The sequence below is a fragment of the Mytilus galloprovincialis genome, chromosome 2 (assembly GCF_965363235.1).
Source record: "Mytilus galloprovincialis chromosome 2, xbMytGall1.hap1.1, whole genome shotgun sequence".
NCBI lineage: Eukaryota > Metazoa > Mollusca > Bivalvia > Mytilida > Mytilidae > Mytilus > Mytilus galloprovincialis.
In genome coordinates this window covers 115412687-115439678 of record NC_134839.1, presented here as the reverse complement: position 1 = coordinate 115439678, position 26992 = coordinate 115412687, and the positions used below count along the sequence as shown (strand labels likewise).

The following is a 26992-nucleotide window of genomic DNA, read 5'->3' as shown; positions in this document are numbered from 1 at the left end:
TTCTCCGACGAGGACTAATTTATTTTAATTTAAATGATGCATATGATTTAAAATTATGCAACAACAATAACCTTCAATAGCAGACATACATAGAAAAGATCATATGAGTTATAAATTAATTAATTGAGTGGAGAATCCAGAGCAACCATTCAATCCAAAACCCCTTGAAGTCAAGAAAACTATACGCATGCGCACAATTTCCAAAACAAACCATGGAGCAAGAACGTACAAATGTATATTAAATGTTTATTAAACGACCTAGATGGTTCTCTATTTCTTTGTGGAAGTACAATCTCAAATATCAGTTTCATAACGGTAACATATAAGAAAAACTCCACTTCATTTCTTAAAATGACAGAAATAGATTTATCGGAATTCAGAGAACTCTCGCATTTTATCAAAACTGGGAATTCCCTCTGACGTGTTTCTAAATTTATAAAAATACTAAATATAAATACTGCTTAATTCTGATTTTCCGTGTTGTTTAAAACACGCATATAAGTCAAGGAAATTATCAAACATGAAGATTATGAAAAGAACATTATAGGAAAGTTGTTTAAGTTCAATTCCTTTGTTAGTTTTTACCTTTTAAAGCAAGACAATCATAAGAATCTGAGATGTTCCTTAATGTTTAGAATAAAACGATTGACGTGAGGGCAATGCTCTGAGCCACCGGTATAAGTCTACAGATTGCTTGAAAGCAATCGTATACCAAAAACTCAACACTGAGTAATGAGCCGTGAAAATGAGCGACTGACATATAGATATAAAATATTTCCATACACCAAATATAGTTGTCTTATTGCATAATGTGTTAGATAATAAGACCAAAACTCACAAACTTAACTTAACTATAACCACTGAACCATGAAAATGAGGTCAAGGTCAGATGACACCTGCCAGTTGGACATGTACACCTTACAGTCCTTCTATACACTGAATATACTAGACCTATTGCTTATAGTATCTGAGATATTGACTTGACCACCAAAACTTAACCTTGTTCACTGATCCATGAAATGAGGTCGAGGTCAAGTGAAAACTGTCTGACAGGCATGAGGAAGTTGCAAGGTACCCACATACCAAGAACAGTTAACCTGTTACTTATAATAAGAGAGAATTTAATATTACAAAAAATCTTAACTTTTTTTTCAAGTAGTCAATGAACCATGAAAATGAGGTCAAGGACATTGGACGTCATTTGACTGATGGAAACTTTGTAAATTGAGGCATCTATATACAAAGTATAAAGCATCCAGGTCTTCTTCCTTCTAAAATATAAAGTGTTTAAGAAGTAAGCTTACGCCGCCTCCGGATCACTATCCCTATGTCGAGCTTTCTGCAACAAAAGTTGCTGGCTCGACAAAAATAACATTGATTTAACCCCCTTTTTTCACCCTAATTTCTAAACGGTTTGAGCCATAACCCCCCAAAGTCTATTCTTACCATTCTTTTGTGGGAAGGAAACTTGTGATATAATTTCAGAGATCCATACTGTCCCACTAGTTACTGTCTGGAAATTAGAAACATTCTTATTTGGGCCCCTTTTTGGTCCCTAATTCCTCAACTTTTGGGACAATAACCCCAAAAATCAATCCCAACCTTCCTTTTATTTGGTTATAAACCTTATGTTTAAATTTCATAGATTTCTATTTACTTATACTAAAACTATTGTTCTGAAACCAAATGTCTTGCACAACGCTGACGAGGTGATACCAATATATGACGCAAAATTTGTTGTAGTATAAATTTGTTTATAGTATCTAATAACTAACAAAAGATCAAAACTTATCATTGATTAATAAACCATGAATATGGCCAGACATGTATACCTGACAATTAACTCATACACCAAATTATAGTGGTATCTGAGGAATAGACCAAATCACAAAAAACAAACATTGTCCAGTGAACCATGAATATGGCCGGACATGTATACCTGACAATTAACTCATACACCAAATTATATTGGTATCTGAGGAATAGACCAAATCACAAAAAACAAACATTGTCCAATAAACCATGAATATGGCCAGACATGTATACCTGACAATTAACTCATACACCAAATTATAGTGGTATCTGAGGAATAGACCAAATCACAAAAAACAAACATTGTCCAGTGAACCATGAATATAGCAGGACATGTATACTTGACAATTAACTCATACACTAAATTATAGTGGTATCTGAGGAATAGACCAAATCACAAAAAACAAACATTGTCCAGTGAACCATGAATATAGCAGGACATGTATACCTGACAATTAACTCGTACACCACATTATAGTGGTATCTGAGGAATAGACCAAATCACAAAAAACAAACATTGTCCAGTGAACCATGAATATAGCAGGACATGTATACCTGACAATTAACTCATACACCACATTATAGTGGTATCTGAGGAATAGACCAAATCACAAAAAACAAACATTGTCCAATGAACCATGAATATAGCAGGACATGTATACCTGACAATTAACTCATACACCAAATTATAGTGGTATCTGAGGAATAGACCAAATCACAAAAAACAAACATTGTCCAATGAACCATGAATATGGCCAGACATGTATACCTGACAATTAACTCATACACCAAATTATAGTGGTATCTGAGGAATAAACCAAATCACAAAAAACAAACATTGTTCAGTGCACCATGAATATGGCCGGACATGTATACCTGACAATTAACTCATACACCAAATTATAGTGGTATCTGAGGAATAGACCAAATCACAAAAAACAAACATTGTCCAATAAACCATGAATATGGCAGGACATGTATACCTGACAATTAACTCATACACCAAATTATAGTGGTATCTGAGGAATAAACCAAATCACAAAAAACAAACATTGTCCAATGAACCATGAATATGGCAGGACATGTATACCTGACAATTAACTCATACACCAAATTATAGTGGTATCTGAGGAATAAACCAAATCACAAAAAACAAACATTGTCCAATGAACCATGAATATGGCCAGACATGTATACCTGACAATTAACTCATACACCAAATTATAGTGGTATCTGAGGAATAAATCAAATCACAAAAAACAAACATTGTTCAGTGAACCATGAATATGGCCGGACATGTATACCTGACAATTAACTCATACACCAAATTATAGTGGTATCTGAGGAATAGACCAAATCACAAAAAACAAACATTGTCCAGTGAACCATGAATATGGCCGGACATGTATACCTGACAATTAACTCATACACCAAATTATAGTGGTATCTGAGGAATAAACCAAATCACAAAAAACAAACATTGTCCAATGAACCATGAATATGGCAGGACATGTATACCTGACAATTAACTCATACACCAAATTATAGTGGTATCTGAGGAATAAACCAAATCACAAAAAACAAACATTGTCCAATGAACCATGAATATGGCCAGACATGTATACCTGACAATTAACTCATACACCAAATTATAGTGGTATCTGAGGAATAAACCAAATCACAAAAAACAAACATTGTCCAATGAACCATAAATATAGCAGGACATGTATACCTGACAATTAACTCATACACCAAATTATAGTGGTATCTGAGGAATAAACCAAATCACAAAAAAACAAACATTGTCCAATGAACCATGAATATGGCCGGACATGTATACCTGACAATTAACTCATACACCAAATTATAGTGGTATCTGAGGAATAGACCAAATCACAAAAAACAAACATTGTCCAGTGAACCATGAATATGGCCGGACATGTATACCTGACAATTAACTCATACACCAAATTATAGTGGTATCTGAGGAATAAACCAAATCACAAAAAACAAACATTGTCCAATGAACCATGAATATGGCAGGACATGTATACCTGACAATTAACTCATACACCAAATTATAGTGGTATCTGAGGAATAGACCAAATCACAATAAAGGGCTGCGCTTTAGCGCATGATACGCCCGTTGCTCTTTTAACTTGTCTTTTATGCTTTAAATGTATTGTCCCAAAATTGGAAAATCCCCCCTTTTTTAAGCATAAAAATTCATAACACGGAAATGTAAAATCTGAAATTTATAAAAGTTGAAAGGGAGCTTACATCAATAGATATAAACAATTCACCAAAGTTTCATGGACATTGGTGAAAGCCTTTTTGAGTTATTGTCCGAAGTGTTAAAAATCCCCCTTTTTTTATGAATAAAGCCCCATAAATCCAAAACTTAAAATCTGAAATTAATAAAAATTGAAAGGGAGCTTACATCAATAGATATAAACAATTCACCAAAGTTTCATGGACATTGGTGAAAGCCTTTTTGAGTTATTGTCCGAAGTGTTAAAAATCCCCTTTTTTTTATGAATAAAGCCCCATAAATCCAAAACTTAAAATCTGAAATTAATAAAATTGAAAGGGAGCTTATATCAATAGATATAAACAATTCACCAAAGTTTCATGGACATTGGTGAAAGCCTTTTTGAGTTATTGTCCGAAGTGTTAAAAATCCCCCTTTTTTTATGAATAAAGCCCCATAAATCCAAAACTTAAAATCTGAAATTAATAAAAATTGAAAGGGAGCTTACATCAATAGATATAAACAATTCACCAAAGTTTCATGGACATTGGTGAAAGCCTTTTTGAGTTATTGTCCGAAGTGTTAAAAATCCCCCTTTTTTTATGAATAAAGCCCCATAAATCCAAAACTTAAAATCTGAAATTAAAAAAAAACGAAAGGGAGCTTACATCAATAGATATAAACAATTCACCAAAGTTTCATGGACATTGGTGAAAGCCTTTTTGAGTTATTGTCCGAAGTGTTGAAAATCCCCCCTTTTTTATGAATAAAGCCCCATAAATCCAAAACTTAAAATCTGAAATTAAAAAAAAACGAAAGGGAGCTTACGTCAATAGATATTAACAATTCACCAAAGTTTCATGGACATTGGTGAAAGCCTTTTTGAGTTTTTGTCCGAAGTGTTGAAAATCCCCCCTTTTTTATGAATAAAGCCCCATAAATCCAAAACTTAAAATCTGAAATTAAAAAAAAAACGAAAGGGAGCTTACGTCAATAGATATAAACAATTCACCAAAGTTTCTTGGAAATTGGTGAAAGTGTTTTTTAGTTATTGTCCGAAGTGTGGACGACGGACGGACAGACGGACGGACGGACGGACGGACGGACGGACAACGGTATACCATAATACGTCCCGTCCCGGGCGTATAAATCAAAGAGCTGAAAGCTCTGAAGAAAAATGACGCCACTGTCTCTAATATTGGGATAGTTTTTATGCAAGTCTTGATTTTCACATACCGTAATTAGTTTAACAATGCAACATGTCTCGTAAGCATATAATTGATATTCGTATATGTGTGTGTGTGAAGTGAAGGTGCCAACTGGCTGGGTTTTTTTTTAAGACAAATGAATAGGTCAAGACTACCTGAATTGTACAAATAAATACCGTAGAAAGGCTTCTATATTTCTCACTGGTACATAGGCTGAATCCGGGTCCGTTCGCGCCCATTCACGTTTGCACCAACTCATGTTCGCCCCCTTTCACTTTCACACCCTACATGTTCGCAACTAATCTTAATTGGTTTTGTGTTTAATAACTCTGTAAGCAAGTGTTTTCTTATAAGTATAATTGTTGTCATTGTCTCAAAATAAAGTGAGACAGCATTTTTTTTTTGTGTTGAATAAATCTTAATCATGTTTTGGATAGCGTATTGTTAAAGATAATAATAATCCTTTCTAAATAAAGTGGTATTTTGTCAACGTTTTATTTAGCGTTGAATAACTCTTAATCATGTTTTGGTTAGTGTATTGCTATACTTTGTTTCATTGACCTCTTTCATAATGAAGTGAGATTCTGACTATTTTTTTTCTGTGTGTTGAATAAATTTTATCATGTTTTGGTTATAATAGTGGATTGCTATATTTTGGTTCCTATATTTTATTGTTTCGTTGTTTCAGATCAAAGGGCTTAAAAACAATTATCTTTTGTGTTTTTCCTTTAAAATCTTCAATGTTTTACTCATACCAAGCTAAAAATACATTCAGTATTTACACCAAAGCAATTTAAAACAACAATCATGATTTTCCAATTATTCAACTTGAATTTGAATTAAAATTGGGCGCGAATGAGTAGAGTGCGAATGGACCTTGGGTGTGAACGTGCGAGGTGCGAAAGTGTATTGGGCGCAAACAGACCTGATACCACATAGTCTGAACCCCCTTCTCCCACAAAATATGATGTAAATTAAAAACAAATTGTTCAGAGAATAATTGAAGTCTTTCCACTAAAAAAGATCTATTTTTATATTGAAATATGAAAAATCAGTTTAAAATGTTAGTTCCTATGGCTTTATGACGTCCTATTAACCTATGACCTTGACCTCAATTTCAAGGTCACAAACCATGGACCTTGAATCAAAATATCCTAGGTCTTTAATATGTTTGGTTAATGAGAACTACCACTTGACGCGTAATTTTAAATGTAAGATGGACAAAAACTCCCTTTTATTGTATGCGCAGCCTTTCAACCAAAATATACAAGTAAGGACATGTCGCAACTAATAATTTATGAAAAATTATTTGTCAAAATGTCATACAGTATTTGAAAAGAAGTGAAAATAAGCCAAAATCAAAATTTATAATATGACCTTGACCTTTGACATTGACCTCATTTTCATTTTTAGTACCAATGACCTCATGAAGACCCTAGGTCTCTATCAGTTATGGTTTACCAGTTGAAAATGCATATCGCTTGAATCAAATGAAAAAGGGGAAATAACTCTCATATGGAGTCCCCATAGAGCTATGGTTCAAACGAATATTCTTATCCTAAATATGTAACGAGCAATTTGGTAAAATAAAATCTTTTACGGTTATGAAGGAGAGGTGGCCACAAGAAAAACAGTGTTTGGGGAGATAACTCTTACAACGTAATGTATTTTGTTATAATTACATTTGATATATGTTTCATTATAATACTTTATTCTGATTGGCTAACTGCACATCACATGTTATTCCTCAAGCAATTGCATCACTCAATAAAACTTTTCATTCATGATAACACGTGGTCCCACAATAAAGTGCACAGATGAATTGAATAAAAAAGTTATAAAATTCGTGTTTTCATGATCCTAGCTAAAAAAAGTAATTATAAGTATTGAGTGTTTCTTTTTGTAACCTCATAGGGTTACAAAAGCGTTGACCGTGTGCACATTTTTAGAATGAAGCGCTTATGCGCTTCATACAAAAAGTACTTCGGTCAACGCTTTTACAAAAAAAAGCATTCAATCCTTATATGCAGCTGTAAATTTTTAAAGCAAAAAGAGTTAATACTAACTTTCACTTTTTTGGATGTTCATGTACATTTTGAATGTATTTATTTTTCTCAACTACATGAATTTTTTGGTGTATTTTTAATGATATATATGAGTAGTCCAAATAATTATTAAGTCTGGCAAGGCTTTTTAAATTTTATTCTGGGACACCTTCCTATGACCACAAGGCTATGTTAATTTTTTTCTGGGACGCCTTCTTAGGAAGCCTTCCTACGAACGTCTTAGGAAGGCGTCCCAGAAAAAAATAAAATAGCCTTATTGGATATTTTTATGCATTATTTAACCAGTTGAGTCTTTTACAGGATTGTTTGTTTAATGCTGTTTAAACATTACTGGAAAAAAACACCTTAAATTTGCTAATTATTTTGCATGAAAGTTTGATTTATTGAAAGGGACTCATAGTTTTCCATTTAATTTTAATAATTGTCTAATGGTTAAAACAATAGCTTCGTTGTTTACTTTTATACACAACAACATATTCACTTTGGTCTCGTTGTTTACCTAATATTCACTATGTACTTGGTAACAGTTATTAATTAATTGAATAGAAAATATTATAATAAATATTAGGCACTGTCTACGGTTACATGGAAATGTAACAATAATAAAAATATTATTGTTACATTGCGGACTAAATGCCGGAATGCATGGTTGGATAAGGAACCGATTAATTACGAATGTAACAATAATTATTGAGGCTACGGTTACATTGCGTTATTGTTAGATGAAAAACAGCAATGTTCGATGGAACTAGTAATATGTACTAAATAATAAAAGTTGAAGACATTATCTTATATTAACAATACATACAAGTATAACATACAATTTTTTGATTTTTTTTATAGTACGTCCTCCATGGATTCTGAAATAGGATTCGGACATCTCTTAAACTGAGTTTTACTATGCGTAGTGTTGTGCGTTTGTTTTTTCTACATTGGCTAGAGGTATAGGGGAGGGTTGAGATCTCATAAACATGTTTAACCCCGCCGCAATTTTGCGCCTATCTCAAGTCAGGAGTCTTTGCATGGCCTTTGTTAGTCTTGTATGATTTTTTTAATGTTAGTTTCTTGTGTATAATTCGGAGTTTAGTATGACGTCCATTATCACTGAACTAGTATACATATTTGTTAAGGGGCCAGCTGAAGGGTGCCTCCGACGGATGCGGGAGTTTCTCGCTACATTGAAAACCCATTGTGACCTTCGGCTGTTGTCTGCTAGATATGTTCGGGTTGTTGTCGCTTTGACACATTCCCCATTTCCATTCTCAATTTTATACATGTATACAGAAGTTCACAGTGTTAGTTCACAGTTAGCAAACTTTGCTTTTGATGTATCAATTTTTGGTAAGTGCGTTTGTATAGCTGTATGAAATTTGTGTCTTGATATTATTTCAGTTTCGTTTCAAACGCATCCCATGCAAGTTTTAAATTTTTCACCCAAACAAAATTGGTGATAGGAATCTCTTCATCTTTTGTTCAAAGTATAATGACAGTAATACGAGTAGGTGTGCAGTTAAATACTTAAAAGTGAACAGTTTTCTCAGCCCGAGTTTTCAACAACAAACCATTGAACTCTATTTTTCGCCTTTGCCACTACTAATTTGAAGTAGTATCTTTAAAAGAACATCAAATCCATTAATACCTAAAACTATTTAAACACCATTTGTTGAATAATAATATTTATTATTTATTATTATAACAAGTATTATTTAGTAGACATGAATGAATTAAGCAACAAAACTATATAGAAGATTTAAGTTTAATAAATCTACCGTACATTGCTGTTTTTCATGTAACAATAACGCAATGTAACCGTAGCCTCAATAATTATTGTTACACTCGTAATTAATCGGTTCCTTACCCAACTTTGCATTCCGGCAATTAGTCTCCAATGTATCAATAATATTTTTATTATTGTTACATTTCCGTGTAACCGTAGCCAGTGCCTAAATATTATTGGAAGCAGAATTGACGTCAAATAGGTGCCGATTTGACTAGATGCCAATTTAACCAGGTGCCGACTTGACTTGTACGTTTCAATTCCTCTGCGATCGTTTGCGGTATTTTCTTGAGAAAACCTATTTTCCATCATCAAAGAGAAGAAGAAACTGCTTGAAATGTTTCCCGAACGCTTCGTGATTGTTAAAATAAGTTTAATTCACTCAAAAAACAATTTTAAAACTTGCGATGTTTAAACAGGAAGTTTCAAAAGCACGTGTAAAAGAAGAAATTAACCGGTGAGAGTGGAAATCCGTACATAACATATATCACTATAGTACGACTTTTAAAGCAAAACAGTTTCATCCTTTTGTAAAACAGTCTTTAATATACCTATCACATTAATGTTTGAAGGGTCTTAAGCTTATTCAAACCATATAAGTCGGTATGAAACACCAAAACGGAATGATAATAACCGATTACGTTTTGTAGTTTACAAAATTCTGGACTGGTTCCTGTCAAACTACAACACTTTCTTCGACTGTAGTGGAATACAAACAGAAACCAGTTAGTTTGTAAACTGGTTCCTGGCTGATTACTACACAATGCTCATGCATAATGATAACACAAGCACATTCCTCCAGTTTGTATTGAAATTAGTAAATACGAAACCAAGCGCGGTAGGCAGAGAAATCAGGTCGGCAGTTATGGAACAATGACTGCGTCATTTTCCAAAAACAAACATTGTTCAGTGAACCATGAATATGGCCGGACATGTATACCTGACAATTAACTCATACACCAAATTATAGTGGTATCTGAGGAATAGACCAAATCACAAAAAACAAACATTATTCAGTGAACCATGAATATGGCCAGACATGTATACCTGACAATTAACTCATACACCACATTATAGTGGTATCTGAGGAATAGACCAAATCACAAAAAACAAACATTGTTCAGTGAACCATGATATTGTGGATAACGTCAGCTGTAAAATGTACACTTTCCAACCATTATGTTGGTGTCTGGTCGTTTAGACCCCCAGTCGATACCATATCATCAAATATGGTTGACCTATTGCTTGTAGTATCTGAGATAGGGACTTGACCTTTAACCTTGATCACTGATCTATAAAATAAGGTGGAGGTCAGGTGAATCTTACAATGATGGACATGTAGACTTTGCAAGGACAATGAAGGACAATTAAACCCAAGTGAAGGCAAAACTTCAAACTGGCCATTTATACAAAGTTTGCTAAAAAGTAGTAAAACAGGTGATTTACTGCTGAAAAATAAGACACAACTTGAATATTGTTTAGTATTTTATTAACTTTCCTCTTCTCTCTTTTACGTGTATGTTAAAATTTCATATACAACAAAGTTTTTAATGATTTAACAAGATAAACTAAATAATATTTAAAACAATAGGAAGACTTTCGGTAATCAAATAAAATGCAACAATAATTTAACACACCCTGTAATATTATTGAACCATTTTTCACAACTTCTGTATTTGATGTTAGTCAGTGAACATTCATACTTTTTACTAGTTAGCTTAATCTATATCAACTGGTACAATTTACTACCATCGGGTTGATATAGGAGACCAGATCAAACCATTTATCTGAGTGGGGATACTAATATACTGGTCTGGTAATGTCAATTATTAATGCACTTGTCAAAACTATTAGGATATTATTTATTCTTACATATGTGTTTTTTTTCCTCTAAATAAAAGATATAGAAGATGTGGTATGACTGTCAATGAGACAACTCTTCATCATGTTTATCAAAGTCACAATTTGTAAAAGTAAACCATAAAAGGTCAAGGTACGGCCTTGAAAACATGTCTTTCATTATAAAAGATAATTCATAAAATCTATTAAAAGTTAAATTTGCATAAAATATTTACAGAAAAAAAATCATATTTAGCACTACACAATTAATTTTGGAGAGTTTAATCTCAAAATTAAACTCTAATCAGGTTTTATTTTAGACAATACATGACTGCATATTAAAGGCTGTTAAAACACTGTTATATGAATTGTCTTCAAGTCCTTTTGTTCCAATTTAAAGAATTGCAAAATTGTGGTTTACTCATATTACAAAGTGTTCATTAAATTTAGGTTTTAAACACTGAAAACTGCATAAATTATACTAAATTTGTCAATTAATATATTTTTTTATTATTCAAGAAAATGGTTTCTAGTGATCAGCTAAAATACTCAATGTTAAGACAAACTTAAAATGTTGAACAAAAAATATCAGTATTTGAAACATTCCTTTAAAAGTGTGATTGCACTGATAAAAACCCTTAATAATGCAACCTATCAGGAGGTGAAAATAGAGGAAGTCCCTGATCCTTGATCCAGGTCCCTTTAAAACAGGTACTTTAATTACTGTAAATTCAGAAATTATTGTGTGTGCGTGCATTTGTTCTTGCGATTTTGTTATTTTAAACTTAAATGCTGTTTTAATTTTTACAATTTTGAGAAAAATCCTGTTTAGTTCATATAAAATATTTCTAAATGACAGTTTAAGTTATTGCGTTTACAACCCTATTGCATTTTTTCGCAATAATAAAAACCTCGCAATAATTTCTGAATTTACAGTACATTTTGTGTATTTGGAAATCAGTTCCAGATTATTTGTTATCTCCCTTTATCTCCCATTCAGACATTAACTTGTTCATCAGCTGTGGTCACACAGTCTTTACAATTCATTTCAGTTTAGCAAACGATGTGTTCAACTGTACTGTCCAGGACAAACTAAAACAAAAGCTTTGTGAAGGGGATCAGGGAAACTCAAAGCTGATCTTCCAAAGATACATGCATGTGAAAACCATTTGACACGAACTTAAAACTCATGTGCTAGTGGTTTATTTATACATCTGATGATAAATTAAGTCTACATATTAACTTAATGGACATTTTCTGTTTAATAGTCACTTTAAGACACAATACATGTCCTTGGACCAGAGTACAACTCCTGTTATTTTCAACCACGGACCATTGACGGGATATGAAAAGAAAATGATTCTGACACGATTTCTTAACATATCAGGCTTGTTTACAATGTTGACTAACTGTCAGAATGTCAAAACTGCTAACATAACATATGAATTAAAACAGTTTCAAATGATAATAATTATCTAACAGTGTGTAACAATGTTTTCTATGAGACAGTGTGTTAAAATATGTTTTAACACTTAAAAAATATTAACCATGTTAACTATCTGAAAGAAACTTAAATGAGTTTAGAATAGTCTAAAATGTCTAAAAACAGTTAACAAATTAAAATATAAAGTTCTATCTTTATCTTTGCTGTGTAAAAATAGAAGCTAAAATACATCCAAAAAGATGAAAAAATTTTGGGAGAAATTTTGAAAGATAATAATATACAAGTCCAACTTTTGATTGATTAACATTCAGCTTAAAAAAAATATGTCGAAAAAAATACAAAAAGAAAAAAATATAATAGAGAGATAGTAGATATTATCAATGTTCCACCAAACAACACTTGTCTTACTAAGTCAGAATCAACGGACATCACTGATATTTAGTCAACTTTGTAGGTTTAGTACTTTTTGATCATTAATAGTATTTTTGTGTCAATCAAAGAAATTCAATAATTTATACAAACACAATAAGGACTATGTACAGAATGACAGCTTTGGTTTTAGTAAATGATAAATGTAGTGTCTACTAACAATATATACAATAATGTCAACATTTGCATCTTTTATATTATTGCACTAATAACAATCTGTCAATGTAAAAACACAAAACTTGTATTTCAACATACCATAGTTATTCTAGGAAAACTTGATAAAAATGATGGTCAAAAAAACAAAAGTGTAAATAAACTATAGCTAATCATTAACAAACCTTCAATCATAAATGGTGATGGTCAATAGAAATAAAATGAATAAATTAAAAAAAAAAAAGAATTTAAAATTCACAACATTTTTCGTGTGGCAATGACAGCTTTATTAATGATCTAACTGACCAGCTGACCACAAATGAAATCTGTTAAGCTTTCATGCATTATGACAATAGAAAAAGCAAAGCATGTTGAAGAAGAACAAAATGAAGCTAATGGATGACACCATGCAACTGAATACCTCAACTTAAACAAATAAAATTACATAATAAGCAAATAAAAGTAATTAAAATTTGATCAACGAAAAATAACGAAATTTGAGGTAAACAGCATAAAATGATTTCATTATATCATGTATAATGTTAAATTAATTTATAATAATAATCATGATAATGTTAAAAGCTATGTATTGTATTCATGTTAATAAAAAGATGTGATTTTTTAAAGCTTTTCCACTTATATATATAACAAATAACATATAACAAGAGTGCACACGCTGAAATGTCTCGCCTTCTATACTAATCATTGATATTATGTTGATAGTCCTAAGTATAAAGCTAAGCTTTATTACAACTGTCACATAAACTTAACATTAACCAAGATAACTCAACAAAGACCAATGAACCTTGAAAATGAGGTCAAGGTCAGATGAACCATGCCAAGCAGACATGTACAGTTAACAATGCTTCTATACAACATATATAGTTGACCCATTACTTATAGTTTAAGAAAAATAGACCAAAACACAAAAACTGAACACTGTGCAATGAACTGTGAAAATGAGGTCACGGTCAAATAAAACCTTCGCGACTGACATAAAGATCATAAAATATTTCCATACACCAAATATAGTTGACCTATGGCATATAGTATTAGGTAAAAAGACCAAAACTCACAAACTTAACTTTGACCACTGAACCATGAAAATGAGTTCAAGGTCACATGACATCTGCCCGCTAGATAGGTACACCTTACAATCATTCCATACATCAAATATAGTAGACCTATTGCATATAGTATGAGAAAAACAGACCAAAACACAAAAACTTAACTATAACCACTGAACCATGAAAATGAGGTCAAGGTCAGATGACACCTACCAGTTGGACATGTACACCTTACAGTCCTTCCATACACTGAATATACTAGCCCTATTGCTTATAGTATCTGAGATATGGACTTGACCACCAAAACTTAACCTTGTTCACTGATCCATGAAATGAGGTCGAGGTCAAGTGAAAACTGTCTGACAGACATGAGGACCTTGCAAGGTACGCACATACAGTACAGCCTGTGACTTCCTCTTAGTTATGTCCACCCTCTTGCATGGTCAACATCCAATGGTGAACATTTATTGGGGTATTCAATCTTGAGATGTTGGCCATTTATTGGGGGTCATAAATCATGGGCAGATTTTTTATCTAATTATGTTACCTGTTAAAATCAATCAGGGTTGAAGTTTTCAGCTGGTATGTTTCATTAAAATTTACCTGTACAGGTGACTTGGGTTTCTATTAAAATTGACATTTCACCTTTTTTTGAAAATGTAGAATAAAATATTGTTTTACTCTGTTAATTTATTATTATTTTTTTGTCTTTAATGTTATTTAAATTTTTTATTTCTTGATTGTTTTTTTTTTTTTCATTCTTCTTGGTAAGAATCTTGAGTCGAAATGGCAAAAAGTCAAAGCTAAAGTTATTGCTTAGCATTTGAAATAAACAGACTTTTAATAATTGTTTTTTAAGTAAAAGGTTTATATGAATACACATGATGTACATTGTATTCAATTGTTTGTTAACATTATTAAATGAGTTATTACTATTAATAATAACTAATAATCATGCAAGTGATATTTTAAATAAAAAAAATGAAAGTAATTAAAAACAATTTGGTTTCTTAACAAAATAAGATGATCAATATCAATCCTTTTACAATAGATTTTGATAACATCTAATATTATTCAGGAAAACTACAAGTACCATTATACATGTTATTTGGTTTAGGAAAAAACTAATTTTGTTTATCTAAATTTTCTTCAAATCTCAAAACAAGAGTTGTGCACAAACAATCACCGAAAAGACTTATTTTCCAAATGTCCACCTAGTTATCATCAAATTTTGATAAATGTTCATTAAAAATGCTAATCATAATGAAAAATGTTCTTATATATCTGAATCAAGTGAATCTTATGAAAAGAAATTATTTAAAGAAATTGTCTTGAAACTTATTAACTTAAGTATGTTATCTTCAGTTTGGTTAATTTCTTTCAAAATTTGTCTCCAGAAAAAATAAAGTGCACTTCTAAAGATGGTGACACTTTAATGGTTTATTAATTAAATCATTTTTTTCAGTGTATTATATTGTCGATAGTGCTGGACTGGCATGATACATATTCTTGGTATACATATTTACAAAGAATATTCCAATCAACCTAGGCCTTTTAGATAAAGTTAATAATTGCAGGGACTTTAATGAATTAAGACTTTTAAAGTCCTTAATAAAAAATGAATTTAAAGAAAAATCTAAAACTAATAACTTATGATAAAAACTGTAAACTTGATTGTGTCAATTAAGGTAGAGAATTTTTGGTCATAATTTAGAAATAGAAAATAGTGGACAATATAAAATTCCTAGAAAGGATAGAATGTGTAAACTGTGCCTCTTGTAGGTCAATGAAGAACACCTATTCCTTGATGTAAAATTAACAAAACAACTTTGAGATATAAATCCATTTGAAAATTATTTACCTTCTCATTATAATGTCTCCAACCCAAGAACAAAAAGTAAAAGAAATGCTTCACCTCTAAAACATGGATCATGTTTAAAATATCATATGACAATAAAAATATTATCAAATTTTGCTGTACTGAATCTTTCTAATACTTATAAAAAATATTTTATTCAATAAAGAAATAAGGAATTGCCTAAATTTTATTTAGCTTAAGTCCTAAAGACAATCTTAATCATATGTTAAGATCAGTCTATCTACAATAATAAACCATTTTGATTTTAGAAAATTAATTTGAGAAACACCTTGTCAATAGAAAAAGGCAGGCATTGTAAATATTTGCAGTATAATTGAAAATGAGATTCATTTATTCTTCACTACCAAAAATAGACTTAATCATGTTAATATAAACAAGGATTTGTATAGTAAGACTATACAAATCCTTGATATAAAAAATAACATAAACTGATCAAAAATTATTTAAAAGGTATAATATCAAAACTAATAGTCAGGAGACAATTATTTAATTAAGCTGTTTGTTCAACTAGTTTTATTGTTTCATTTTATTTTTGAATTTCTTGTCATAATCACAGTCATTAAATTTGACAAACACATGTATATTTTACCTGAGACACCTGACCTGTAAGTTATATAATTTTAACACTTCAATGCATTCAAGATTTCCCTTTATCCTTGACTAGTTTTTGAGTAATACCTTGTGTATTAAAATAGCAACAGGGGGTATGATGATGAACATATAGGGCCACCATGGTGAACATATTTTTTATGGCCACCATTAATAAGATAAAGTCACAGGTAGTACTGTATCAAATATAGTTATCCTATTACTTATAATAAGAGAGAATTCAACATTACAAAAAATTTGAACTTTTTTTTCAAGTAGTCACTGAACCATGAAAATGAGGTCAAGGTTATTGGACATGTGACTGACGGAAACTTCGTAACATGAAGCATCTATATACAAAGTATGAAGCATCCAGGTCTTCCACCTTCTAAAATATAAAGCTTTTAAGAAGTGAGCTAACACCGCCGCCGCCGCCGCCGCCGCCGCCGTAGCCGCCGCCGCCGGATCACTATCCCTATGTCGAGCTTTCTGCAACAAAAGTTGCAGGCTCGACAAAAATCAGAACTTTCAAAATATCTGTATCTTAAAAATACCAAAGATTATTTTTCTATTTATATAAGTAAAATGCAAAAATCTTAAAATTATAATCATGACATACAAGAAAGAATTAGCAATATTAAGGACTATGAAGCTATGACAAGTAAATCTTGATTAATAGAATTTTGGGCTATGTTGTTGTGAAAGATCTGGCGTACTTCCACGATGTCGTTCATTGTGAAGCCATTGTTGTAAACTTCTATGACCAACTGGTGATTTAACAACAGGTTGTAACTGGTCCCATGCTGATCTTCTGTTTTCTCCTTTGCTCTGTGTTACACTAACTAAAGCTTTGAAGTGTTCCAGGTCATCAGTACCTCCAACAGTGTGTCGTCTTTTCTTTGGTTTTTCAGATTTTCGTTTCACTGCCGGTGGTGAAGATGACCTGGCCTTAAGAGTTTCGTCCAAACTTCTTTTTTGCGTATGTATCGGAGATTTATCTACATCTATTAGATATAAATGTGCAGGGGATTTATTGCTGACTGAATTTGACATTGTTTCATTTTTTGTTCTAGAATCCTGAATGGGTGAGAGCACTGTCGACTGAGAAACGATCGGTACAGTAAATGTGACTGTAGAATTTCCAGGATCAGCTGGAGCACTATTAGTATTGTTCACATCACTAGAATTGTTTGATTGTGCTAACACACTGTTTGATGGATTACGTTCAAAGCGATAAGCTATTCCTACTTTTGTTTCATGTTGCCGTGGTGATCTATGTAAACTTGGATCTTGATATTGTTTTTCTAACATATCATTACTGCTACAAAGTTTCTTATTTACATGAGAAAGTGGCAGTTGAGGTGGCAGCCTTAGCTGAGTATTTGTATCCTTTTCATTTGAACTGTTAGAACTATCACTTCTGTTTAACTTTGAAGAACTGCCATTTAACTTATATTTAGGGTTCACAAGCACTTTTAACTTTTGATCAAATGTCGACGTAAGGTCTGAGAGTAAATCGGAACCATCTTCTGAATCTGTATCCTCATACGACCTCCTCTTACCGTCCTGTATCATGTCAATCAAAGAATCCAGCGAACCTCGTCGTAACGAATTACTACGACTTAAGTTGGATTTAGATCGTCTATGTGGATAATCTCCCTTTGTGATTTGTAAATGCTGAGAATCTTCATTTGAGGCATATCTAACCCGGCCTGATTTTCTAGAAACTTCTTTTTCTGATTGTTCCAATAACCTCTCAAGGGAATTTGTCCTTTTACCTTTCACTTCAATGTTTGATCCACTCTTTGAAGTCCTAGGAATTTTTTCACGTCCATGTTTTCCAACTATACTCTGAATAACAAAATATTTACCACCCCCAGATTTATCCTTTTTATAACATAAAGGTTGCCGTCCTTCTGATGATGAGTTTGAATGATCTGACGACATTGAATCACCACGGTGATGACTTAAACTTCGACCACCATCACTATTTAACAACACAGCACTTAATAAGTCTTCTATACTATGCCTGTCTTCAATTTCCATCTCCTTTTTAGTTTTCATTATATTTTGTTCTATCTTCTGTTTTTCTAATTTTCTACGTTCAAAGTCCCGTTTTCGTTTCTCTTCTTTTTCTCTCAGTGCCCTAGCTTCTTCTTCAATAATTCTCAGTCTATCTATCGTACTCTGACTAACACTGAAGCTGCCACTTAATCCACTATGAGAAACTTCTAACTCATCATTCTTGTCCAGAGAATCATCAGAGTAGTGTAATGGTTTCCCATACATACTCTGTGAAGAACCAACAAAATCCCAATCCGATTCCATTATTTCTTGAGACTTTGCCATTCTACGATCATTAGCACTATCTGATTGGCGCACCGGTAATGACATCAGCTTGTCATGTGTAGCTCGTCCTGAGAGCCCAAGTAAATCGGGACTACTTTTAGACGTAGATTCAATTTGACCTTTCATTCTACTCCTATAAACTTCTTGATCAATATTTCGTTCTGAAAATCCTCCATCCAAAACGCTAGAATTTAAATCTTCTGAACTCTTGTCTTTTTCTCCACGTAACTTTTTATTGGCTGCTTGAACAATAGAGAATACAATGTCCTTTGGGTTAACTGTATTGTCTGAAAAATAACCAAGTTAGATTAAACAAAGTATACAGAAGAAAGATTCATTGGTTGTATAGAAATATCATGATAGATGCCAAAATCATTATATAAAACAAAAGAATAATTATACATCAGGAGGAACAAGGATTTATAATGACTTAAAACACAAGAGTAATTATATATCAGGGGGTTCAAGGATTTATAATGACTTAAAACACTTTAGTACTTATATTTTAGGCTGAAAAGACTGTCTGATAACAGCCACAGTTAACACCAGTAATTTGTCCAATAAGCCAGGACCATTAGCTGATTCTACATTAATACACATACTTATTAGATCGATGACAAAAAGTTCAGCATTAATAGAATGAAAGGTTGAATTCTGTTGAGCCATTTTGGAGTAGAAATATCAACTTAGTGAGGTGTCAATGAAAGATCAAAGATAAAATTTGGCAAAAGTAATCTGTAGTTGTCACTACAGCCATGACTGTTAGGCCACACACAATATATAACTAGAAATCTTCAATACCTTATCTCATTAATGTCAAATTAAAACAGGAGAAAAACTGTAAAGATACATAATATATTCATTAAATACTATCCCATAATTTCAAATATAATTCCATTTAAAAATTTCTCCATTCCATAACTATTTGCCATTGGTGTGACAATTTAAATGAATATCCAAGGATTTGAAAGACGTTTGGTCCATTTGACATATAAATTCCCCTTCATATGATTTATAAAACCTACCATCATCATCACAGCTGAGTCGAGTAACAGAAGGGTTGGTTGGTGTTTCTGACTGTTCATCAACAGGCACATGGTCATCCTGGTCCCAGGAACCAAAGAACCAGTCATGCTGAAATACAAGGGGGCATCTCAATATACAGAAATACAATAACAGGGGTCATCTCTTAACATACAGAAATACAACAACAAGGTCTATTAATACTGTAAACCAACTTATTTTCCGAAAAACTCCATAGGGCGAGTCTTGCCAAGCTTTTTAAATACTCCATAGGGCGAGGCTTACCAAGCTTTTTAAATACTCTATAGGGCGAGGCTTGCCAAGCTTTTTAAATACTCTATAGGGCGAGGCTTGCCAAGCTTTTTAAATACTCTATAGGGCGAGGCTTGACAAGCTTTTTAAATAATTTAAATTTAACTGTTGAGAGTGGAGAAGTATTGTAATACACAAGTTATAGTTGTGGAATCTGTTTCTATATTGATTTTTATCCTTCCTTTTTCAAAGATTTGTGGAAAATTGTGTTATTACATTGGTTGCAATGAATTACATTGGTTTCCCAGTTAGATAAAAACCGATAATTTCACATGTGAAATAAACTTGGTTATTTCACTCTCTGACGTCATACAACAATAGGTATTGTCAAGACGTCGATAACGTCAGATCAAAACAAATTGTCAATGCGTAGGAAAAAGATATAGTTTCTTACATTTTCTACATTAATTTCATAATGCCAATGTAATAAAAAGAATAACTAATCGCCGTATTTGAATATCAAAAATAAGACAACTTGTGACCGAACGCCGCTATGGATTAAACTCGTGCTGCACACTCTTTTCATCCATGCGTCGGTCCTTGTCTTATTTTTGATATTCAAATACAGCGATTAGTTATACTATAATTCTTTATAGGTGACGTCATCAGTGCTTGATGACACCACCTATATAGAACACAATTTTCTTTATTTATGATACAATAGAAATTTCTGAAAACATCAAGAACATTTGACGTTATTATTAAATTTCGACCAATCATTTACCGACAATAATTTTTTTTAGGATGAGGAGAAATATTTTCTCACACTGTTAAAGAAATGAGAAAAAAGCACGAAAATTAGAGAAAAATGAACCAAAAATGTTTTATAATTCCCTACTTTTACCCAATAACATACAAAGTATATTTAGCGAAATGCATGGTTGCATTTGTACATGGTTGCATTTGTAAATAGATGCCATATAGTATTAAAATGTCTTTATTAATAGGCACTGGTCAGACATTACTTTGACCAATGAGGCATTAAACTTACATGTAAAATAATACTCTCTATAATGCGACATTGGTCTGACATATCTTTGACAATGGACGCCATATCATCATCTTTCTTTTTGACAAGTGTCGGTCCAAATACTATAGCCAGATTTCTGGCATCCATCTGAAAGAGATAACCATTTAGTCACAAAAAATATTACAGGATGATAAAAAAATTTCTTTTTGTCAGATTTTTTAATTGTTTTGAACATAAATCAGGTTGTTAGTTTTTGATTTAAATTGTTTTACATTGTCAATTCGGACCTTGGCATAGTTTTTGCTCATTGTTGAAGTTGTGACCTACAGTTGTTAACTCCTATGTCAATCGGTCGCTTGGAAAGAGTTTTCTCATTGGCAATCATACAACATTTTATATATATAAAGATATGTTAAGAGTAGTGCTTTTTTTTCTACATTACAACAATTTCAACCTTGTTTTGGAAAGACAGATAAAAATTGAAATTATTTTTTTCATTTATCATATCGAAATGTTCAGGAATTCGTTTATACCAAATATTGTTACTACATCTAAATGTTTAATGAAGAGCTCTATTCATTTCTTTATTTGGTGAATGAATGTTTGCATACGTTTAGAGTAGTTTCAGATTCCATATATATGGTTTACTTTTATGAATTGTGACTTGAATCGAGAGTTGTCACATTGGCACTTGAATCGAGAGTTGTCACATTGGCACTTATACCACATCTTCCTATATCTATATATCTTCCTATTTCACTACTTTTTTTTGTCAAGAAAAATTCACTGAACAAATATGTTGCTCTCTTCTTCTGATTGAACATTTTTGTATTTGTAGATCTCCTCCCATTTATTCTGAGCTTTGGAGACCATGATGTACAGAATTGTAATATTATTATTAAACTGATCAGTGCAATTTCTCATCCAACATTGCTTTTTGGTTATTTATGCATTATTAAGACAATCTTTAAAGCCAAAGAGACATAAGTACTTACCTTATTAATATGACCATAACCTGCTACCTTATTTAAATGTTCGGCAATGTGTTTAAAAGTTTCAAAATGATGTTCTGGAAGCTCATGGAGAAGACGCTTCAATTTCAACATTCTTCTTTCTGGGTCTTCTATACGACTGGCATTTATAAAATCTTGGTATAATTCTGAAGAGAAAAAAATTACCTACAATTCACTCATGTCTGCAAAATAATGAGTGTTAGGACTTCGAAATGTTTTATTCAATTTTAAGCCACTTTTTAAAATATGAAAATGGGAAATAAAATTTTTCAATTTTTCCATTTATAAAGGGATATAACTCTAGAATAGTTAAAGTGACACTACCAAAATTTGAACTTGATCTGTATTTTGTGATAATAAGCATTGTGTATAAGTTTCATAACATTTGGTTGAGGCAAACTTAAGATAGAGAACAGAAACTAAATATTTTGTGATTTTTCCTTTTATAAAGGGACATAACTCTATAACTCTAGAATGGTTAAAGTGACGCCACCAAAGTTCAAACTTGATCTGTGTTTGATGGTATAAAGCATTGTGTACAAGTTTCATAATATCTAGTTGAGGCAAACTCAAATTAGAGAATAGAAACCAGTTTTAGGACGTACGTCTGTACAGACGGACCAGAGTAAAAATGCCTTCTCCACAACAGCAGGTGCATAGTAACAAGAATGTGTGCTTAGTACACAGATGCCCCACTCGCATTATCATTTTCTATGTTCAGTGGACAGTGAAATTGGAGTCAAAACTCTAATTTGGCATTTAAATTAGAAATATCATATCATAAGGAACATGTGTACTAAGATTCAAGTTGATTGGACTTAAACTTCATCAAAAACTACCTTGACCAAAAAACTTAAACCTGCAGCGGGACAGACGGACGTACTAATGGACAGACAAAAGGACGGACAGACTCACAGACCAGAAAACCTAATATCCATAAATGAAGCATAAAAATCAATTTTCACCCATACTGCACTTTTAGAATGTGTCCTTTGTAGATTATCAAATTTGATAATAAGATAAATGTTTATACCTGATGTTACTAAAGATTCTGGTAGCTTCCTGAAGAATGCCTTTAACAAACTGCTAATAACATTAACATCACACCATTTCTCATGGTCAACATTCATATTGTCTATACCCTACAAAATAACATATTTCCATGAGGCAAACAATATTTAGCGACCACTTTTCTATAACCTTGCCCTAGTTCAAATTAGAATTCTAGCTATATATAGTTATCAGTCAAAAAGTGTGTAAACAGTTTTTGTAGCTTTGTTATATAATAAACGGTTTAATGCATGAATAATTACCTCTTTTAGAATATGTATTGCACTCACAAGCTCTTGAAATATAAATCAAAGCGCTGTAAGCGCTGAAGGCAGTTAACCAAAAACCAGGCAAACATAATTATGTGCAGTGGGTCCAAGACCACAATTATTTTGTAGTGCATTTCTTTTAGAACATAAATGAAAATAAAAAAAATCCCACCTGCGCTTTCTCAAAGAAATTTTTACAGTGTGTTGTACTACTTTAGGGACAAATTATATCAAAATTATAGAAAACTTCATCGGCTCTAACTCAAAATATGGACAATTTTATGTTTGGGGCGTCTTGAAATCTTTTGACAGCTTCCGAAGTGCTAATTTTTAACCATTTTCAGCTGGACCAAATTACTACTTTCCTTTGAAATTCTGGACCCAAATTTTTTTAGTGTAATTTCACCCCCATACTTGCAATTTGAGGCATTAAACATGGAGAAATAAATTTGGAAGGGGTATAAAAATTAATGGCAAGTGACCCACTGTCAACACTAGGGACTATATTTGTGAACATTGAAAATCAAGGGACGACAATTGTGGTCTCGGACCAGTGGCAGATCCAGAAATTTTCATAAGTGGGGGCCCACTGCCTGCCTAACAGGGGACCTGCTCCAGTCATGCTTCAGTGATTCCCTATATAATCAACCATTTTTTTTCTCAAAAATGGAAGGGGGGGCACTGAAAAACCCTCTAAATCCACCTTTGATGTGGCATTAAACATTCATATATTGTACATTTATGTTTATCCAATGAATTAATTATTAAGGCAAATAATTTATATGTTAGGCCAACCTTAAAAATATGTTTGTTTGCAGTTTTCCGACTGTACCTTCAGACTGAAGGGTCGGTAGGTAGGAAAAATATTTTATTTTATCAGCCAAAATAAAGTTTAAACAAGCAGTTACACTAAACGAAGTTTCTTGTGAAGAAAAAAAAACATTTTAAAACAACAAACACTGGACATGCTGAAAACCAACATCAAATGAACAGGCATTTTCAGATAAAAAACTTTTTAACCAAAACTGAAACTTTAACATAGTGTCATTATCCAATTTATGACATAAAATATGGTATAATTATTAAATACTGGAACACTTATAAACAAGGAATGTCATTATGACTAGAACTGTTTTAAAGAAATATATTCAGAAATATATTCAGAAATATATTCAAATATATGTATGCTTCTTGACTAGAATGTTTTCATGAGTAGAGTATTTTCATCAGAAAAATGTAGATATTAAAGATTTATAAGACAATGTATTAAAGAGTGTATTTTTAATATAAAAAAAATAACCATTGAATCTTCCTCAATTGAAAAAAAGGCAACTTGAAAATAAAGTATTAAGACATTCGACTGTTTTCATATTTCTAACAATATTTAATTATACAAGTACACACCCGTGATATCGCGGGTCCGTGACTGAATTAAAGTATATAACTATGCCTAAGCCTTATTTTAGTAATTAGTATTGTCATCTGATAAAGTCATGTCGATTATAAGATACAAAGTTTTCTCTGCTTTCAAATCTTTCTGTTTGAACCCGTCGACCTGAAACTTATCAATTATTGGTAATATTAATTATTTGGAAAACAAAAGGTCCTGGCTATCCAGGAATGGAGTATTTTTTAATCAACAGCATTGTCCTATATTAGTTATCTTGCTGATTGCTGAATAAAACTACAATAGGGAACAATTTGACAATGATTGAATTTAGTAGTGTCAGCCCTTTGATTATGACCCGTGTATATAGCAAAATCCTAAATACACCGTTTGGTGGTGCGCCTGTCAAATGCGGAACGTACAGATAAGGTAATAGCTAACAGGTGAATATACTATTGGTATCGGTATCAGATTCGACCCGGAACTTGTTAATTATTGGCAATATTAATTATGTGGAAAACAAAAGGGTCTGGAGTGGTGTAATTTTTAATCTACACCATTGTCCTATATTAGTTATATATAGAGTTGAATTCTTTGATTTGTCGTTTTTACCCGATGACGGCTGACAAATTGGACCTCGTAATTTTAGTATTATAGATGTGATAAGGTTATATTTTTGCCAGGCTTTAATGAAAACCAAAGAAATCTAAAGTTTGGGGTGAAATCCATAGCACCCCATTAAAAGTAAATGGTCTGTACTGAAATGTTTTTAATGCATAAAAAAAATTGGCAGCATAGCTCCTAAGGACATGTTTTAATTGAATTCACACAGGCCACAGAGTTTGGGTATATTTAATATTGTAAGAAAGAGAATAACTGCAATGAGTGGGGCAGCCCCCCTTATCCTAAAGGAGCATACTCATTGCAATCGAAGATAGATTTAATATAGAGAGAGTATATTTATTTTTCAAGCTAACCATTCATTTTCTCTACATCTTTGTGTAGTTAGGGTTGCTTCTTATTGATTTGGCATGATCTATATCCATTAACATTTCAAATGAGCCCTTCCTCCGTACAGGCGTGTTTACAGATATCCATGAAGAATTAAGTCACGGAGGAGTGGTTTCATCTTTGTCGTCTTCACGACGATTTGTAGAAAATATGCCATACTTCAAGCTGCTGTCGAATTATTTAACCACTGAAATTGGTTCCATAAAGTCAGGCTCCACAGATTCTGTACCCGATTTGGTATCAGGTCCGTTCGCGCCCAATACACTTTCGCACCCTACACGTTCGCACTCTACACGTTCGCGCCCAATTTTAATTCACATTCCAGTTGAATAATTGGAAATCATGATTGTTGTTTTAAATTGCTTTGGTGTAAATATTGAATGTATTTATAGCTTGGTATGAGTAAAACATTGAAGATTTTAAATGAAAAACACAAAAGATAATTGTTTTGACAGCTTGGTAGCTTTGATCTGAAACAATTAAACAATAAAATATAGCAATGCACTATCATAACCAAAACATGATAAAATTTATTCAACACGCAAAAAAAACGTAGTCAGAACCTCACTTAGTTGTTTTGAAACAAGTCAATGAAACAAAGTTATAGCAATACACTAACCAAAACATGATTAAAAGTTATTCAACACAAAATAAAACGTTGACAGAATCCCACTTTATTTATAGAAAGGATTATATTTTCTTTTAACAATACACTATCCAAAACATGATTAAGATTTATTCAACACAATAAAAAAAAAATGCTGTCTCACTTGATTTTAAGACAATGACAACAAGAATACTCTTGCCAAAACTTGCATGATTACTAAACAAAACAATTAAAATTGGGCGCGAACATGTAGGGTGCGAAAGTGAAAGGGGGCGCACATGAGTGGGTGCGAACGTGAATGGGCGCGAACGAACCTGGATTCACCCGATTTGTTTGAGACAGAATGGTTATCGTGTCAGTTATGAATATCCGCTGCATCATCGTCAATGATATCATCACACATCATTACATGTGCCTGAATCTGTATAAACAGTTTACTAATAAAGTTTTTTGTTTGTTATTTGTCTTAAAATTGACACGAGACGACA

The 26992-nt window shown here is 32.3% G+C and overlaps 1 protein-coding gene and 1 long non-coding RNA gene across 6 annotated transcripts in view; both read right to left on the bottom strand.

Moving 5' to 3' along the window:
• The window catches only part of LOC143065518 (uncharacterized), an 86255-nt gene continuing 59263 nt past the window's right edge, over window positions 1–26992 (bottom strand). Inside the window, exon 2 of the long non-coding RNA XR_012975492.1 lies at window positions 1–718. This is a non-coding gene — a long non-coding RNA (uncharacterized LOC143065518). The remainder of the gene's footprint in view (window positions 719–26992) is intronic.
• LOC143065517 (rho GTPase-activating protein 23-like) overlaps window positions 16797–26992 on the bottom strand; it is a 71092-nt gene continuing 60896 nt past the window's right edge. For 2 of the 5 annotated variants that reach the window (XM_076239141.1, XM_076239142.1), the window contains 5 exons: window positions 23214–23322; window positions 22163–22326; window positions 21189–21314; window positions 19888–19996; window positions 16798–19149 (listed from right to left, as the gene is read on the bottom strand). In XM_076239141.1, the coding sequence (XP_076095256.1) occupies window positions 17186–19149; window positions 19888–19996; window positions 21189–21314; window positions 22163–22326; window positions 23214–23322 (2472 nt within the window). In that variant the 3' untranslated portion in view covers window positions 16798–17185. Of the gene's footprint in view, window positions 19150–19887; window positions 19997–21188; window positions 21315–22162; window positions 22327–23213; window positions 23323–26992 lie in introns of all 5 variants that reach the window. The other 3 variants (XM_076239144.1, XM_076239143.1, XM_076239140.1) reach the window with 2 other exon arrangements.